Source organism: Carettochelys insculpta, chromosome 6 (genome assembly GCF_033958435.1).
Source record: "Carettochelys insculpta isolate YL-2023 chromosome 6, ASM3395843v1, whole genome shotgun sequence".
Taxonomy (NCBI): domain Eukaryota; kingdom Metazoa; phylum Chordata; order Testudines; family Carettochelyidae; genus Carettochelys; species Carettochelys insculpta.
Window position 1 is genome coordinate 75,186,373 of NC_134142.1, and position 19,487 is coordinate 75,205,859.

At 44.1% G+C, this 19,487-nt stretch overlaps 1 protein-coding gene across 14 annotated transcripts in view; it reads right to left on the minus strand.

Annotated features, from left to right (window-relative positions):
* Nucleotides 1-19,487, minus strand: part of MICAL2 (microtubule associated monooxygenase, calponin and LIM domain containing 2) — a 223,200-nt gene that overhangs the window by 153,828 nt on the left and 49,885 nt on the right. For all 14 annotated transcript variants that reach the window (XR_012645980.1, XR_012645982.1, XR_012645983.1 and 11 more), the window contains exon 3: nt 419-626. Coding sequence is in view for 9 of the 14 variants with exons in the window: in XM_074997373.1 (XP_074853474.1) it covers nt 419-626 (208 nt within the window). In the remaining 5 variants the exon portion in view is untranslated. The remainder of the gene's footprint in view (nt 1-418; nt 627-19,487) is intronic.

The window sequence follows — 19,487 nt, forward strand, 5'->3', positions numbered from 1 at the left end:
TATTACTGCTCAACTTGAATTAAACACACTTTTGGACAAGCACTATCCATTCTTCTGTATTTTATGAAGCATATACTGTAATTAAGGTGTTAGATACAAAGCAGCAGTATCATTCATACAGCTGTAAAACCTGTTATTTTTAGAATACACTTTTAAAAAGCATCCAACAGTGAAACCTGTTAAACTGGTTCTGGATAGCATTTTAAAAAAATACAAACTTCCTCTCTCTCTCTCTCTCTCGTGTGTGCGGCGCACATGCTCATTCATGTTCATTCAGGATTGATCATTGCTATCCCGGTAAAGAAACATTACCCAGCCAATCCAAAAAAAGAGCTCTAGTAATATTTTTTGAAGCAATTCTTCTGTACAGCAAGCATTTTACAAAATTTTACACGTGGATGTAGTCTCTGGTACTTACTGATATGATCAATAGATCCTCCGCAGAATTTTCCATAAAATTTTTTCGCTCCCAAACTCCGGAGGTCGTGAATTGTAAAAGGCCAGAGATGCAACACATTGTTTCTTGAAAATGCGTCCCGCTTCTCCACAACTACAACTTTGGCTCCCAGAAAGGCAAGTTCTATGGCAGTGCGCAAACCACATGGACCACCTCCAACAATCAAACACTGAGGGAGGAAAGAAGAAGTTTGATCATGCAAATGGAAGTCAATATAAAATTGTCAAATCACCTCCAGAATGTAAACTGTGAACTGAAGTAATGCTACTGAATCAAGAGATGATTCAGAAATATTCAAATATACTGATAAAATTAAGCAGTCATATTCATGAACTATGTTACTTAATGACATAAATAAATGATATTAAGTCATCTCCAGAACCTGGCAAACATCTCATACAAAAATTGGTAGTCACTAGAGTAGTGATGGAAAAAATTAGTCCAACAACGCTGTCATCCAGCTCTAACTGGATCTAAGTAAAATTGAAATATATAAACGTTATTTTAGAAGTAACTGCAGCAGGCAACAGAAGACATTTGGAAATGAAGCGAGAATGATCTCAGAACAGATTTTTTAAAGGAGGCAGATCAGATTGCACGGCTCAGATTATACCATAATCCACTAATGAAAAATAATTCTTCAAATATTCCCACACTAGTTTAGCATAAAGAGTCTCTCAACAATGCAGGTTACTTATTTGTCTTTTGCTCTAATCTAACCTGTGTTCTGAATACAACAGATGAGATCTCTAGCTGATGTAAATCAACACAGCTCCACTCAAGTAATTAAGTGAACCTTGATTAATAGTACTGCAGAACAAGGCCTATTCTACTTTAATACTGACACACAGGTCAGCAACCCCCAACACATTCCAAAAGTGTCACAAAAAGCCAAAATTATCTCAGCACGTAAGGGGGTGCTCAGCCCCTACTGCCCCCCGTGCAGACAGTCCTAGGACTGGGCACACATCCATGGGGCAGAAGCTGGGCCACATCTGGATCCCCTGCTGCAGCACTGGGCTGAAGCCCCCCCCATAGTGATTTCTGGAAAATGGCACGTACATCAGATGCTTAAGTCTTCTGATTGTTACCCAAAATTATTAGGCTAGAAACAACCCTCGATTTAAAACAAAAATCACCTTAAATTTTAAAGTAGTAAATCAGTTTAGGTAACAAATGCAGCTTACTGATAGCCAACGTGTGCATTAATTAATTCAGAAAGTTCTAGCTATGAGAAAGATGTTGTCCTATGCTAAAGTGCAAACTCCTTTCTCTCACAATAAACATGTTCCTTTGGTTTTCCTCACACATAGCCAGACAGTGATTACAGTTTCAAAAGCCAGGACTTCCATTCAACTAGGTTCAGTTTACACTAAGTCTGGTTCTAACTGCATTTCATTTTCATTACAGTAGGGTTCATTATTTATTTTGGTTTGCCCATTTGTTTTACATCTCAGATAAAAATTATTTGGCGCAAGCTTTTATGTAAACCAGTGACGAGAAGACCTATAATGATCCTTTTTTAAAAAAAACAAAATATTCTAAAAATTCATTAGTTACTAGTAGAATTTCCACAGAACAGGTAATTGTAGATTTTTTTTTTTTTTTTAGTTCTTCAGATATAAAAGTTAATCAGTTCCATCAGCCATTTCCTAGGCTTGCTTACTGCTAAAATATGTTTTTAGGTTGTACTTTCAGAGTAATACACCACACTATATGCTAAATATTAAGAAAACATCAACTGTTTACTTATATAAAGAAAGAAAATTCAGCACAGATGTTATCAGGATCAGAGAATATGATTATTGGCAGAGGCTGGTTCAATTCCCCTCTGCACATATTTCTTCTGATTAACATGGGACCTCTGAGTTCTGACAAGTAAGAGAATGCATTTACATATACACAATTGTCCAGTAATGTTGAGCAAGCAGCACTTTGAAAATACAGACCATAAATGGTTTGATCAAAACTTTTCTGGCAGACAAGAAATATTGTATATAAATACATGCAATTTTTAAAGTAGTTTTGAGATTTTTCTCGCTTTTGCCAACTAACAAGATATCACGCACTCTGACATTTCCTTGTGGGCTGTGGGATATGTATTCAAATTTCAGAGAGAGAAAAAAAATTCCTCTCAAATATTTCCCCCTCCCCCCCCCGGCTCCCCCCACTTTCTCTCATCAAAAAAGTATCTTCCAGCTTGTTTGGGGCACTGTGTGAAACATTGTATTTTAGCCACCATCCATGGTTACAATCTATAAACATAGATATCTGCATGTCTTAGAGTTATTTACTCTTTAGTTTACCAGGAGAGTTTTTCCAGTGACGTACAACTCACTCCTCAGGACAATTTATCATCCATTTTGGAAACTTCTGCAGCCAAGAACAGCATGAATGTACTACAAAAACAATGTTTGATAACGTTCAGGCTTCTACCATTATTAACTAGTGAAAGACAAAACAGATAAGAAAAGACAAGCTCTGTTTATCTGCATAAACAAGTGGTACTGCAAATATTACAGCAAGACCTGCAAAACCCTGAGCTGTTTCCTGCTAATAAACCAGTCTTTTGGCTTGTTACTGACCATGTTTGGAGTGTAATGAATTTATTTTTACTTTCATATGGTCAAGTGAGGCCATTTCTTTCATGAGTGACTGCTGCTGTACAGCCAAGTCTGATGAAACTGATCTCAGCGCTGTAGCAACTAGCATTGTGGCAATCCAGGGAGTCATGGAACACTGCTCCTGAAAGTCAATGAACAGGCATCCACGCAAGACCCCACAGTACGAGGCTTTACCAGTGCCAGACAAGATATTTATAAAACACACTTCCTCCTTCTACAAAAAAGAAAAGAGAATAAATTTTCTTCATTACTTCATTCCTCAGGATACTTCAACCACAATAACAGTAGCTCGACCAACAATATTGTTAACCTTTCAAACTACCAACTCAGCCCAGCAGAGGAGTCTCTCTTATCCTGGGGTCTTTCCTTCTGCCCTACCTCCTCCACAAACTTAACACAATTCTGTGGTGACCTTGAAGCCTTCTTTCGCCGCCTCCGTCTAAAGGAATTTTTCCAGCACACCTATGAACAACAGTCTGACTCTCTCGACCCCTCCTACCAACAACAAAAAGAAGAGCAACTCTATGTGGACTCCCCTTGAGGGTCGTAGTGAAAGTCTGGACTTCTACGTACAGTGCTTCCGCAACCGTGCTCAGGCTGACATTATACACAAACAATGCCAAATGAGACACAATCTCAACTATGCTGAATGCCATGCTGTCCAGAGTCTCAAAAATAACCCAGACATCATAATCAAACCAGCTGACAAAGGGGGGGTGCTGTTGTCATCCTGGATAAGTCAGACTATGAACAGGAGGCAGCCAGACAACTCTCCAACACCACATTTTACAGACCTCTCTCCGCTGATCCCACTTTGGAATTCCAAAAGAAATTACAACTACTACTGAAGGAACACCCTGCAGCTACTTGGGACCTCATTCACTCAGACACACCATCTGAGCCGCAGCCTGAATTATTCTATTTACTTCCCAATATCCACAAACCCGGAAACCCTGGATGCCCTATCATTTCAGGTATTGGCACCCTTACCACTGGACTATCCAGTTACGTGGACTTCCTCCTCAAACCCTATGCCACCAACGCTCCCAGCTACATCCGAGATACCACCGACTTCCTGAGAAAATTACAAAACATCGGAAAAGTTCCTGATAACGCCATCCTTGCCACAATGGATGTAGAGGCTCTGTACACTAATATTCCACATAAAGACAGATTACAAGCAATCAGGAATACCATCCCTGATACCACCAGAGCCAATCTGGTGTCTGACCTCTGTAACTTTGTTCTCACACACAATCATTTCCGTTTGGGGGATAATTTATACCTCCAGATTAGTGGAACTGCTATGGGCACCCGCATAGCCCCACAATATGCTAATATATTTATGGCTGACCTGGAACAACTATTCCTCAGCTCTCGCCCCCTATTACCACTCCTCTACTTAAGATACATTGATGACATCTTTATGATTTGGACCCATGGTATAGAGGCTCAAGAAGAATTCCACAGAGACTTTAACAATCTACACCCCACCATCAACTTATGCCTCGATTACAACATGCAAGAGATACATTTCCTGGACACTACAGTACTAATCAAGGATGGCCTGATCAGTACCACACTGTACCGAAAACCTACTGATTGCTATACTTATCTACACCCTTCTAGTTTTCATCCTGCACACGTGACTAGATCCATTGTTTACAGTCAAGCTCTTAGGTACAATCGCATTTGCTCTGATCCAACTGACAGAGACCAAAAACTACAAGAACTTTACCAAATATTCATAAACCTGAATTACCCACCAGGAGAAGTAAAAAAACAAAATCGACAGGGCCAGACGAATACCCAGAGACCAGCTACTCCAAGATCGGCCCAAAAAAGCCAAGAAAAAAACACCACTGGTCATCACCTACAGCCCCCAACTCAGACCACTGCAACGAATTATTAAAGACCTACAACCTATCCTTAATCAGGATGCCACAGTCCAGAAGGCCCTGGGTGACATGCCTGTTCTCTCCTACAGACACCCTCCCAACCTCATGAGGATCCTCACTAAAAACAGCCACAGTCTATACCCCAGCAACACGAGTCCTGGAACCTTTCCCTGCAACAAAGCCCGCTGCCAGCTTTGTCCACATATCTTCTCTGGAAATACCATCACTGGACCTAACCAGGTTACTCACAGAATCACGGGCACTTTCTCATGCTCCTCTACTAACATCATATATGCCATCATGTGCTAACAATGCCCAGATGCTTTGTATATTGGACAGACTTCTAACTCCCTTAGACAAAGGGTCAATGGGCACAAAACAGACTTCAAAACACTCCAGATCCACAAACCAGTTAGTCAACATTTTAATGGAATGGGGCATTCTGTCAATGACCTCAAGGTATGTGCGTTACTGAAGAAGAATTATCGCACCATTCCGGAAAGGGAAGCAGCCGAGCTGGCTTTTATATTCAAAGTCGGCACATTAACACATGGTTTAAATCGTGATGGGAACTTTCTGAGTCTCTATAGGGGCTCGTCTGCATACTTGGCTCAATCTAATTCTTGACCTTCCCCCCCCTACTCCTCCACTCTCTGATTTGCTCACCTTGATTATCTTTTTCTGATTTGTCCTCCTTGCTTACTGTTTTTGGTTCTCTGTGCCTTAAATATTGAGTCTGTTCTGGTCTGGCTATGGTCTGAAGAAGTGGGTCTGTCCCACGAAAGCTCACCTAATAAACTATTTTGCTAGTCTTTAAAGTGCTACTTGACTGCTTTTTGTTTTGATAGCGTATAGACTAGCATGGCTTCCTCTCTGTTACTTAATGACTTTTGTTTCAGTCTTCCCCAAGAACACTGATGCAGTAATGCCTAACATCATGTAAGATAGTGGGAAGAGGGTAGGTTTAGAGCAGTGGTTTCTTAACATGGGGTGCATGCACCCTCTGGGAGTGTATGATGCCCTTTCTGTGGGTGCAAAATATGCCAATTTTTTTAGAAGGTAAATCATTGAAAACACAAATTAAGCACAGGCACATAAATACAACTACTTTGTTTCATCAAACCTATATATTTATCAAGATTACACATTTTTAACTATTACTGTAATATACAATAATAATAATATACAAACAAAAATTCTTTTAAGCTAAATATAGTGAAATTATCTCACTACAAAATACAGGGTACTGCCACGTTGCAGCGTATTTCTTGACACTTGCAGATGATGATGTGGCAGTGCAGCGGCTTTGTTTGAATTCAGTTAACTGATAACTGTAAGCATGTAAGTTAGCATGCCACGCTTAAGAAATGCAAATGGAATGACAATTATGTTCATTACAATCCAGGAAACTATAGACCAGTCAGATTTACCTCAATCCCTGGGAAAATAATGGCGGGAATCCTCAAGGAATCCATTTTGGAGCACTTGGAAGAGGAGAAAATGATCAGAAATACTCAACATGGATTCACCAAGGGCAAGTCGTGCCTGACCAATCTGATTAGCTTCTGTGATGAGGTAACAGGCTCTGTGGACATGGGGAAGTCAGTGGATGTGATTTACCTTGTATCAGAAGCTTTGCTGAAGTCAATCTACCACAACATTCTTGCCCATAAGTTGAGGAAGTATGGACTGGATCCATGAACTATAAGATGGATAGGAAGCTGGCTTGACGGTCAGGGCCAGCGGGTGGCGGTGAGTGGCTCGTTATCTGGATGGCGGTCAGTTTCAAGCAGAGTGCCACAAGGCTCAGTTCTGGGACCAGTGTTGTTCAACATCTTTATTAATGACCTGGATGAGGGACTGGATTGCACCCTCAGCAAGTTTGCAGATGACACTAAGTTAGGAGGAGAGGTAGATACGTTGGAGGGTAGAGATAGGATCCAGAGTGACCTGGATAAATTGGAGGATTGGGCCAAAAGAAATCTGATGCTATTCAGCAAGGAGAACTGTAGAGTCATGCACTTGGGATGGAAGAATCCTAAGCATTGTAGGCTGGGGACTGACTGGCTAAGCAGCAGTACTGTGAAAAGGGACCTAGGGGTTATGGTGCATGAAAGGCTGGATATGAGTAAACAATGTAGCCAAACCAATGTAGCCTTTGTAGCTAAGAAGGTTAACTGCATATTAGGGCGAGTGTTGCGAGCAGATCTAGAGAAGTCGTTGTCCCCCTCTACTCAGCACTGGTGAGGCCGCATCTGAAATATTGTGTCCAGTTCTTACCCCCGCTCCCCAAGTATAAAAAGGATGTGGATGTGTTGGAGCAGGTTCAGTGGAGGGCAACAAAAATGATTAAACAGCTGGAGCACATGACCTATGAGGAGAGGATGAGGGATTTGGGCTTATTTAGTTTACAGAAGAGAAGACTGAGGAGTGATTTAATAGCTGCCTTCAATTTTCTAAAGGGGAGCTCAAAAAAGGACAGAGAGAAACTGTTCTCAGTGGTGACAGATGGCAGAAAAAGGAGCAATGATCAGAAGGAGAGGAGTAGGTTGGATATTAGGAAAAACTACTTCACCAGAAGGGTGGTGAAGCACTTAGAGGTTATGGATTCTCTATCCCTACAGGTTATTAAGTCCCAGCTCGACAAGGTCCTGGCTGGGATAACATAGTTGGGGTTGATCCTGCTTCAAGCAGGGAGCTGGATCAGATGACCTCCTGAGGTCCCTTCCAGTCCTATGATTACAGTTTCACTTGTACGACAGAGAAGGCTGGAACTCAACCACCGCAACGTGTACTGTGCAGCTCGTTATTTTCAAAATGCCAATCTCAAATCAAAGCTGTTTCAACAAACAGCATGGTGGTGCAGCTGCTGGACATGACTGACACCCTGAAATCTAAGAGGGCATGATTTAAATCATAGCAGAACCATGAGGATGTTTGCATTTGTGTCACTTGAGAAGCCCTTATTACAAGCATCCTATTAAGTTGCCTAGTTGCATGCCAAAGAAAAGAAGCCTTATACAATAGCTGAGGAAGCGGTGAAACCTTGTGCATTGGAAATGGCAAAAATAGTATTGGGACCAGATGCACAAAAGAAGCTTCAGCAGGTTCCCTTGTCACATGACATGATCCATTCTAGAATTCATGAGATGAGCCAGGATATCTTGCAGCAAGTTATAGAAGATATCAAAGCTAGTCCTCTTAAAGTGGGTTTTCTGCTTGACAAGTCAATTGATGTTGATGGCTGAAGTCAGCTGTTGGTCTTTGTGCAGTACGTAAAGGAGAAAGAAATCTTAGAAGAATTCTTGTTCTGTGAACCATTGAAATTAACTATGAAAGGAATCAATGTGTTCAATCTTGTCAAAGGCTTCTTTTTGAAGCATAAGGTAACACTTGATTTGCGCGTACCAGTTTGCACCGATGGTGCCCGTGCCATGCCAGGAAAAAATTCAGGATTTGTTGCCTATGTAAAGAAAGAAGTACCTCACATCATGATCGCACATTGTATGATGCGCCACTATACACTTGCCGCAAAAACTTTGCTGACAAAATTTAAGGATACTTTGGCTACTGTGGTGAGCACAGTAAACTTCAGAGGACGTGCTCTAAATCATCGCCTCTTCTGTGCTTTTCGTGAAGAAATTGGTGCTGAGCACACTGTCGTCTTTTTCCATAGAGAAGTGAGGTGGCTTTCCTGTGGCCTCATGCTTATTCGTATTTTTGAAATGTGTGAAGAAATAAGTCAGTTTTTTTGTAACCAAAGCAGCAATTTAGTTGGTGCCTTCAAAAATAGAGTTTATCCTTGGACTGGTGTCCACAGCAGATGTATTCATACACCTAAATGAACTCAACACACCTATGTAAGGAACTGGGATGAACACAGTAACAGCCAGAGAGAAGTTATCTGCTTTTATCTGGAAACTTCCAGTTTCAATAAAGCATGTTGAGAAAAGAAATTTCACTAACTTTCCTTTGCTTGAAGAAACATTTGTTTCAGAAAATGAAGTAATGACCATCGCAACTGAAGTGACAAAGTATTTGCAACAGTTGAGTGACTCTTTCCAAGGATATTTCGCCACTCGAAATCTTGACATGGCAAAGAAATGGATACTGGATCCTTCTCATTTTAACCTGAATTCCATCAACTATAGTGATTTGATGAAAGATGATCTCATTGAATTATGAGCTAATGGACAAATCCAAATGGCATTTGAGACAATGAAGCTTGAGAACTATAGAATGAGAGAGAGAGAATTATATATCTTAATTTCACAGTAAAATTAAGAATACATGAAAGATTACACATCCTATGCTATATCTTCGGTTTAAAGAACTGACCTACTTCACAGATTTTTGATAAGGGGGTGCAAGGACATATTTTGAGAACCAAAGGGGTGCAGGCTGCAGTAAAGATTAAGAACCACTGGTTTAAAAGGATAAAATAAAAAAGAACAAGTCAAGAATTACTTAGAAAAAATTAGATGTCTGCAAGTCTCCAGGGCCTGATGAAACACATCATTTTCCTCACTCCCCATAGCTGCTTTACCCCCCCCACCAATTCCTATATGAGGGGGTATTTGGACCTCAGTAACTATAAGATCGCTAATTGCAAAACACGCATGGCACAGGAATTTTGTCTTGGTAACATATATAGACTTGAAGTCAAAGACACTACTAGGAACCTGACCAGTCCCAAATGAGAGAATCTGTCAGATCAGGGAGGTCTCCTGCTTCTGTCTCCCCAGCCCATCACTGCCTCTGCTTCCACCCCAGGCAGATCTCCTGCTCCCTTGCCTCCAACCCTGAGACTGTGGACTAGCAGATCCCTGATGACACTGCCAGCCTCCAGCCTCTAAAGTATGGCAGGGGCTCCAAGTATGGCAAGGCCCTGCTGCCAACAGATTCCCCAGGCTAGCATGGCTTTCAGGCACCAGCTCTCCTGCCACTAGGCTTCTGGCCCTGGTCCAGGAATATTCATGGTCCAGCCGGACTAGAGTGTCCCAGTTTCTGGAATATGTTAACTCCTCTGTCTGTGATAAAAATCACACACAGTATGAATCTGGGCCAATGTTTACTTGTAATGTAACTAAACATGATGCCAAAATAGGACTATAACATATAATCCAGAAGATGCATTTTCTGGATCAGCAATGAGCACTTCCCAAGAACCATTTCAAGGAGAAAAAAAACTCACCTGCATGAGCATCTAAAGCAGACAGCGAACAGAAGCTTTATCTCCACAAGTAAAAATTGAAGCATTTTTGGAAAGTACACAGGTGTTCTGTAGGAATTCATGACAATTTCAGGCTGCTTAAGCTTGTATTTCACTGTAGCAATTTCAACTGTAGCACCTAAGCTCATTGTCAGTCATAGGATGTAAAAGCATAGTCAGATGAGAAATGTCTCCCTGAATCAACAGGCCAGAATAACCAACTGTATAATGCGACAGAAAATGGTAATACCCCATTTTTAAAAAGGAAATCTTACATGCAATTTCAGTTAAAATAAGATACGCAAATCACAGTCAAAACTTTTTTTGAAAAGAAAAGCAAGTATGATAAAAACTGTGATGTTATAATGTATAATACATAATATTATGAGTTGAACCTAGCTAACCTCTGGTATCAGTCTAACAACCACTTAAACATGCATAGTTCCATTGAATTTAATGGGACTGTATATGTACTTAAGATCGGGGTTTATATACAAGAGAGACTTGTTCCTCTGAACCACCATGTCAGTGGATCAAACCAGCAGTCATGTAGCACTTTAAAAACTAACAAAATAATTTATGAGGTGATGAGCTTTCATGGGACAGACCTGCTTCTTCAGATCAATAGCATTTCCAGTACAGACTGACTGTTATATAGCACAGAGGTCCAAAAATACGAAATAAAAACTGACAAAGCAGATATGTGGAACTGAAAGTGGGAGTGAGGGGGGAGATACTAAGTGTCTTGCCTGAGATCACTACAAGTACCAAAGAAAAGGGAAACGGTCCTTGTAATGCGTGAGATAATAGCTGAATCTATGGAGACCAAGTGTTAATTTGAGCATGAGCTCCAGTTCACACATCTCCCTTTGTAATCTGCTGTTAAAGTCTTTTTGCTGTAGGATGCATATTCTCAGGTCTTTAACAGAATGGCCCACTCCACTGAAACACTCACTCACTAACAGGCTTATGTGTATTAAGATTTCTAACGTCTACTCTCTGCCCATGCATTCTCTGGCGAAGTGTTTGCCCAGTTTATCCAATGTACAAAGTAGAGGGGCGTTGCTGGCACATGATGGCATATATAAACTTTGGTTGAGGTACAGGAGAATGAGCCCCGATGTTGTAGTTAGCGTGGTTAGGTCCAGTGATGGTTATCTTCAGAATATATATGTGGACAAAGTTGGCAGCAGGGTTTGTTGCAAGGAAAAGTTCCAGGATGAGTATTACTGTAGCATGGCTTGTGGTTGCTAGTGAGAGTTTTCATTAGCAACAGACCTGTTCTCTCCGATAGACAACCTCCTAACAAACTTTTGCTTGACAATGATGTTCATATGTTTAAGAAGGGCAGAATGCCGTGTTATGGAATGTTAATATTAAAAACGGCCACTGCGAGCCTGAAATCTAGTTTAAAAGATTAAGTTATTTCAGATATTAGATATGCCTCCAAATGCCCCCCCACAATTTTGGGGCATTTACATTGTCTTTTCAAAATATATAGTTTCACACACACACACCCACCCACACACACACTCCTCTCTCCTGTTGCTGTCCCAAACAGACGTTGAAGGAAACTGACCACTAACTATTTAACTTTCCAGTGATACTGTGCATAAAGTAAGCCACAGAAAGCGTTTTGTTACAGAAGGCACATCTTATTTGCTCCTTATAGCAAACAGAGGAAATAAATAGACTGTGGCTACATGGGAGCCCACCACTGAAAGGGCAAAAATCGAAAGCCAGGAATCCACACCCTGGCTTTCAAAAGCATATGGCCACACGGCAAAGGAGAATTGCAGGTCCGATCCCCTCTTTTGAAGACCTGTTCTGTTTTTTCAAAAAGGAGCATCCACGCATCTACGCACTCTTTCAAAAGAAGGGAGGCAGATACACCGCAGACAGCGTCACATGGCTGCCAAGCCCTTCCTGGGCCCGCAGCTAGCCGCTGCCTTAAAGAGCCCACCCCCGCAACTTTCCTGCCCTGCACTAGCTGAAGCCCGCCGAGTTGCCAGCCGTGATGCAGACCCCAGTACAGCAGCACCATGGCCAACACCACCCTGCTCCTGGCACTGGATGCAGACATCAGGCACACCATTGCCCACCTGGTCTGCACGGTCGCCATGGCCGCCCCCCTCCTCCTCGGGAGACAGAATGCCCCCCCCTCAAGAACATGGACCCCCTTCGGCAGCCTGCAACCCACTCCCTGGCATCCCAGCACCTGTGGAGCCACCCTACCAGTGTAGACTAGTGGGAGTGGCTGGCACTAGGGCAATGGGACGATGTCACATGGTTGTGGAATTCCATACGAGCCAGGACACCTCCCAGGAGCTGTGCCACTGGCTGGCACCCACACTTAGGCACCAGGATACCACCACGTGGCCTGCACTCCCCCTTGAGAAGTGGGTTGCGATCAGGGTGGGCAAAGCCACCGTCAGAGTGGTGCTCGCGGAGGTAAGCCAGGCCCCGGGCACACCCCCACCATCCTGCTGTGCACTTACCACGGGGTCCCACAATGATCTCCGGCGATGCCTGGCTCCCCGTGGCTCGGCTGGACAATCGCGAGGGGACATCTATGATGATGTCCACTCCCCGGCTTGGCCTGGCTAGTCCTGGCTCCTTCAGCCCCTCCAGACTGGGCTAGTCCGTGGAGGTACTCAGGACTGCTAGGGGTGGGGAGCTGTCCCGGGGCACCAAGATGGAGTGGAGCTCTTGCAAGTAGGGGCAAGTGTGGGACCTGCTCAAGTGCCCGGACCCATCCCAGATCTGGGCGTAGCCCTACCAGAACTGCTCAACCTTGCTCCCAACTTGCTCCGGGTGGCCATAACCCGTCAGTCCCTGGGCCAAGCAGGCAAACACTGAGACATTCCTCCACTTGACCACCACCTCCTGGAGGATCTCCTCTTCTTTCCACAGACCCAGGAGGTCTCAGAGTTTGGGCTACATCCAGGAAGGGGCCCTTTTCTTCTCCTCCAGGACGGGCTCCTGGAAACCCGGTGAGGGCTCTGAGGGGGGGCCCTGGGACTTGGGAGGCTGCCAAGCACTGGCCACGTGGCTTCTGCTGTCATCACACCTGGCTGAGCAGAGCTGTGTCTACACGTGCACGCTACTTCGAAGTAGCGGCACTAACTTCGAAATAGCGCCCGTCGCGGCTACACGCGTCGGGCGCTATTTCGAAGTTAACTTCGACGTTAGGCGGCGAGACGTCGAAGTTGCTAACCTCATGAGGGGATCAGAATAGCGCCCTACTTCGACGTTCAACGTCGAAGTAGGCACCGTGTAGAGGATCCGCGTCCCGCAACGTCGAAATTGTGGGGTCCTCCATGGCAGCCATCAGCTGGGGGGTTGAGAGACGCTGTCTCTCCAGCTCCTGCGGGGCTCTATGGTCACCATGGGCAGCAGCCCTTAGCCCAGGGCTTCTGGCTGCTGCTGCGGCAGCTGGGGATCCATGCTGCAGGCACAGGGTCTGCAACCAGTTGTAGGCTCTGTGGATCTTGTGTTGTTTAGTGCAACTGTGTCTGGGAGGGGCCCTTTAAGGGAGCGGCTTGCTGTTGAGTCCGCCCTGTGACCCTGTCTGCAGCTGTGCCTGGCACCCTTATTTCGATGTGTGCTACTGTGGCATGTAGACGTTCCCTCGCTGCGCCTATTTTGATGTGGTGCTGCGCAACGTCGATGTTGAACATCGATGTTGCCAGCCCTGGAGGACGTGTAGACGTTATTCATCGAAATAGGCTACTTCGATGTAGGCTTCATGTGTAGACGTAGCCCAGGTGTCCTGGTGGCAGCTCGTACGCTCGCAGCTTGCCTGCTCTCAGCTTCCTGCCACAGGGTTTCTGGGTCTGTGTGGCTTTAAGAGTGGCCAGACACATGGGTCTTAGATGCCCTGCCCTGCAGAGCGGAGCTCTCTGTGCTGCACCTGGGTGCTGCTGTGAAGCACTCCTCTTTCAAAAGAGCAGGTCATGAAGCACCTACACGTGCCTTCTTTCAATGTAGTTTGTCGACGGGGCAGGGTGGGGGGAGGCTCTTTCTACTACGAGATCATGGTCTGGCTTTTGATATGTGGGCTGCATTGCTCAGATTTCAAATTGAAAGAGCACATGGCATGTGTAAATGCTCCCTCTGTTCTTCCGAAAGAGGGCCTGTCTTTTCAAAATAACTTTAGCAAGCTGGGATTTTAAACATCTAGGGATGAAGATTCTACCACTCTCTAAGTAAGGCATTCCAGTGCTTCACCACACTCCTAGGCCATGTCTACACGTGCACGCTACTTCGAAGTAGCGGCACTAATTTCGAAATAGCGCCCGTCACGGCTACACGCGCCAGGCGCTATTTCGAAGTTAACTTCGACGTTAGGCGGCGAGACGTCGAAGTCGCTAACCCCATAAAGGGATAGGAATAGCGCCCTACTTCGACGTTCAACGTCGAAGTAGAGACTGTGTAGTCGTTGAGCATCCCGCAACTTCGAAATAGCGGGGTCCGCCATGGCGGCCATCAGCTGAGGGGTTGAGAGATGCTCTCTCTCCAGCCCCTGCGGGGCTCTATGGTCACCATGGGCAGCAGCCCTTAGCCCAGGGATTCTGGCTGCTGCTGCGACAGCTGGGGATCCATGCTGCAGGCACAGGGTCTGCAACCAGTTGTAGGCTCTGTGGATCTTGTGTTGTTTAGTGCAACTGTGTCTGGGAGGGGCCCTTTAAGGGAGCGGCTTGCTGTTGAGTCCGCCCTGTGACCCTGTCTGCAGCTATGCCTGGCACCCTTATTTCGATGTGTGCTACTTTGGCGTGTAGACGTTCCCTCGCAGCGCCTATTTCGATGTGGTGCCGCGCAACGTCGAAGTTGAACATCGACGTTGCCAGCCCTGGAGGACGTGTAGATGTTACTCATCGAAATAGCCTATTTCGATGTTGGCTTCACGTGTAGACGTAGCCCTAGTGATATAGTTTTTCTTAATAACCAACTTACACCTCCCCTCTGTAACTTCAGACCATTGCTCCTTGTTCTGACATCCGTCACTACTGAGAAGAGCCCCTCTCCCTTCTCTTTAGAGCCCTGCTTCAGGAAGTTGAAGGCTGCTATCAAATCTTCCCTCCCTCTTCTCTTCTGCAAACTAAATAAGCCAAAATCCCTCAGCATCTCCTCAGAGGTCACATGCTCCACCCCTCTAGTCATTTTAGTTGCCCTCAGCTGAACCCAGTCCAATGCATCCACACCCTTTCTATACTGGGAGGCCCAGAACTAGACACAATATTCCAGATGTGGCCTCACCAGTGCCAAATAGAGGGGAGTAACAACTTCTCTAGATCTCCTGGAAATTCTTCTCCTAATGCACCCCAATATGCCATTAGCCCTTCTGGCTACAAGGGCACACTGTTGACTCATATCTAGCCTCTCACCCACCGTAATCCCCAGGTCCTTTTCTGCTGCACTGCTACTTAGCCAGCTGGTCCCCAGCCTGTAACAATACTTGGGATTCTTCTGTCCAAAGTGCATAACTCCGCTCTTGGCCTTGTTGAACCTCATCAGATTTATTTTGGCCCAATCCTCCAATTTATCAAGGTGATTCTAGAACATATCCCTACCCACCAACATATTTACCTGTACCCCTCACTTTGGTGCATCCACAAATTTGATGAGGGTGCAATCCATCCCCTCATCCAGCTCATTAATAAAGATGATGAGCAATACCAGCCCCAGAACCAATCCTTAGGGTACTCCACTTGAAACCAACCGCCAACCACATATTGAGGCACTGATCACTACCCGAGGGGCCCGACCATCTAGCCAGCTTTCTAACCATCTTATAGTCCAAGGATTCAATCCATATTTCCTTAACTTATGGACAAGAATGTTGTGGGAAACTGTATCAAAAGCTTTTCTGAAGTCAAGGTATATCACATACATTGACTTCCCCATGGCCACACAGCCAGTTACCTCATCACAGAAGCTAATCAGGTTCTATAAGGCATGACTTGCCACTGCCCATGTTGACTACTCTTCATCATTTTGCCCTCTTCCAAGTGCTGTAAAATGGATTCCCCTCCATGATTTTTCCAAGGACTGAGGTGAGGCTGACTGGTCTATGGTTCCTTGGATTGTCCTCCTTTCCTTTTTTAAAGATGGGCACTACATCTGCGACCTCTCCAGACCTCCACGAGTCTTCAAAGATAACAGTCAAAGGCTCTTCAATGACATCTGCCAATTTCCTCTGGGCCCTTGGATACATTAAATCCAGATCCATGGATTTGCGCACATCTAGCTTTTCTAAATAGCTCTTAACCTGTTCTATCACCACCATGAGCTGCCCACCTCCTTCTTATATTGCACTGCCTAATGCTGTAGTCTGGGAGCTGACCTTGTCCATTAAGACTGAGGCAGAAAAAGCATTGAGTACTTTGGCCTTTCCCACATCATCTGTCACCAGGTTACCTCTCTCATCCAGTAATGGCCCCACAACCTCCCTGATAACTCTTACTTTTAACAAGCCCATAGAAACCCTTCTTGTTGCCCCTCACACTCCTTGCTAGCTACAGTTCCAATTGTGCTTTCACCTCCCCCATTACTCCCTGGCATTCTCCAGACATATATTTATACTCCTCAGTCATCTGTCCAAACTTCTACTTCCTATATGCATCCTTTTTGAGTTTAAGCTCACCAAGGCTTTCCCTGGTAAGCCAAGCTAGTTACCTCTTTTATTTGCTTTTCTTACTGTACATTGGGATGGTTTGTTCCTGTGCCCTCTATAAGGCTTCTTTAAAATACTGCCACTTCTCCTGAATGCCTTTCCCCTTCATATTAGTTTCCCAGGGGATCCTGCCCCTCAGTTCTCTCTGAGTCAAAATCTGATCTTCCGCAATGAAGGAGCTATATTTTGCTGCTCACCTTTCTTCCTTTTGTCAGAATCCTGACCACTACCATCTCATGATTGCTGCTGTCCAGGTTGCCACCCACTTCTATTTCTCTTACTATTTCTTCTTTGTTTGTGAACAGCAGGGCAAGCCCGCATGGCCCCTGGTTGGTTCCCTTCAGCATTTGCACCAGGAAGTTATCCCCAACATTCTTCAGAAAATTCCTGGATTGTCTGTGTGCTGTTGTATTGGTCTCCCAAAAAAGATTTGGGTGATTAAAGTCTCCCATAAGAACCAGGGCCTGTGATTTGGAAGCTTCTCTTAGTTGTCTGAAGAAATCCTCATTCATCTCAACTACCTGATCTGATGGCCTATAGCAGACACCAATCACATCACCACCTCTGTTGCTTCTGCTTCTAAGCTCAACCCAAAGACTCTCAACTGGCTTTTCTGCATCCATATACTGTAGCTCTGAGCAATCATACTGCTCTCTCACATACATCACAACTCCTCCTCCGCCTGTCCTTCCTGAACAGTTGACTTTCATAGCTGGAGCACTGTCATGGAAGCTAATCTCACAAAGTCTCCATCATTCCAATCACCGCATACTACTTTGACTGTGGCAGGGCCTCTAATTCTTCCTGTTTGTTTCCCAGGCTTCTTGCATTTGTGTACAGACTCCTTACATAGTTAGCTGATTGGCCTACTCTCTCCTTCGGAACCAGGGATCCTCCTTTGTTGTTCCTTCCTCCTTCCCCACTTACCTCAGGTCCTGTGTTACCATCCCCGATGAACCTACTTTAAAGCCCTGCTCACTAACTTTGCAAGCCTGAATTGTTTGAAGGGAATGAAGTTGTGTGCTGTATTGTTACGTAGACAACTGACCACAGGAGAGTAGTGTGTTGTCATTAAAACTGAATTTTGTTTATGAACTGAGCAGATTTGGCTGAAGATCTCCAAGGATAAAAGGCTAATGAATGAGTCATCTTTGCTAGCTTCTGACACCCAAACTCTTGGAGACAGATGACAGAAGACAACAACTCTCACACTGGCTTGGCATGTGCCAAGGATTTAAAGTTTACAAGTTTGGCCAAATTCCAAATTTGGCATTCCTTCAGCTGTTGTATTCTAACAAATGTAAATCCTTCAGCTGTTGTACTCACAGCTGAACTCTTCAGCTACTTGCCAGTGGAAGACATCCTGGAATCTACACAGTGCTTACGCAAAAACAATTTCTTAAAAAAGAGCACTTATCTTTGTGTCTTTTTATTTTTTCATCCACAGTCAGAGGTGAAACCCCAGAGCATTAATGCATTGCAGCAGTTGTCCCTTCTTTACCAGGATTTGCTAAGTGAATCAATAGATATTCTAAATCGGGGCACTGTACTTGCTAGTTGGAAAAATATATTCTTTTTTTTTTTTTTTTTTTTTTTCTTCAAACAGTTCCAAAATGTCCACATATTTCTCTCTCATATTTATCTATCAGCATTCAACTCAAACAAGGGTCTGTCAGACAACTAATTTTAAAAAAAGATTCTATACAAAAGATCCAGAATTTATATTCAATTATCAAACAAACGTGTTTTCGTGTACATACCGAAACACAGACAGTTTATAGAGATTTAGAGAAATACTGGATACCTGCCTTTTTTAAAGCTGGAGAACTCAAATATAGCAAGATACGTAATTTACGTTGGATTCTAGCTTCTTTTAGTATGATACATCTCTCTCAATAGCTCGCAGTCAGATTTAAATCGGTCAGATTACAAACAGCTCTGAGTGTTTATAGCTTATAAAAGAATAACTGGAAATTGGTATCTATGCACTTCACATTTCCCAGAGTCACTGTCTTTTGTAGCAGAAGGGTATTGATTGCCTTTTCAGCTACCTGAATGATAGCAGCTCCCACTGTAGATTTGCCCGCTCTGAGTTGACTGCCAGTATCTGACTGGCATTGCAAGTTTCCGTACAGCAATTGCTATGTTTCTGAACTGTAAGAGCAGTTCTTATTTTGGTATCACAGTGCTTCAGTGCAGAGGAAAGCATTTCATAAAGTTCCATTAAAGTGACCTTAACCATGTGGAAGTTTTGTGGGCACTTCTGATCATCCCATGCCTGCAGAACAATGTGGTCCCACCGGTCTGAGTTCTTTTCACAGCACCAGAACTGGTGCTCCACAGCGTACAAAGCATCGAGTGAAGCCAGCGTCTTCCTGTTCTTTTTCTCCAGTTTCTCACATTCACGTATGTCCATGTCCTCCTTGGAGTCTAAGCAGCTGTGAGAGCAATGAACATTGTAGCTTGCCAGCTTATTAGTTTAATTAAAGCTTCTGTATAGGTATTAATCCAGTATGATTAATTCAATGCATAGTTGCTTTAACTAGAAAATGGCAAACATTCTCCTGTAATTCTCCATTCTGCAACAACCACAAGAGACCTGCAGAGTATTCTGCTCTGC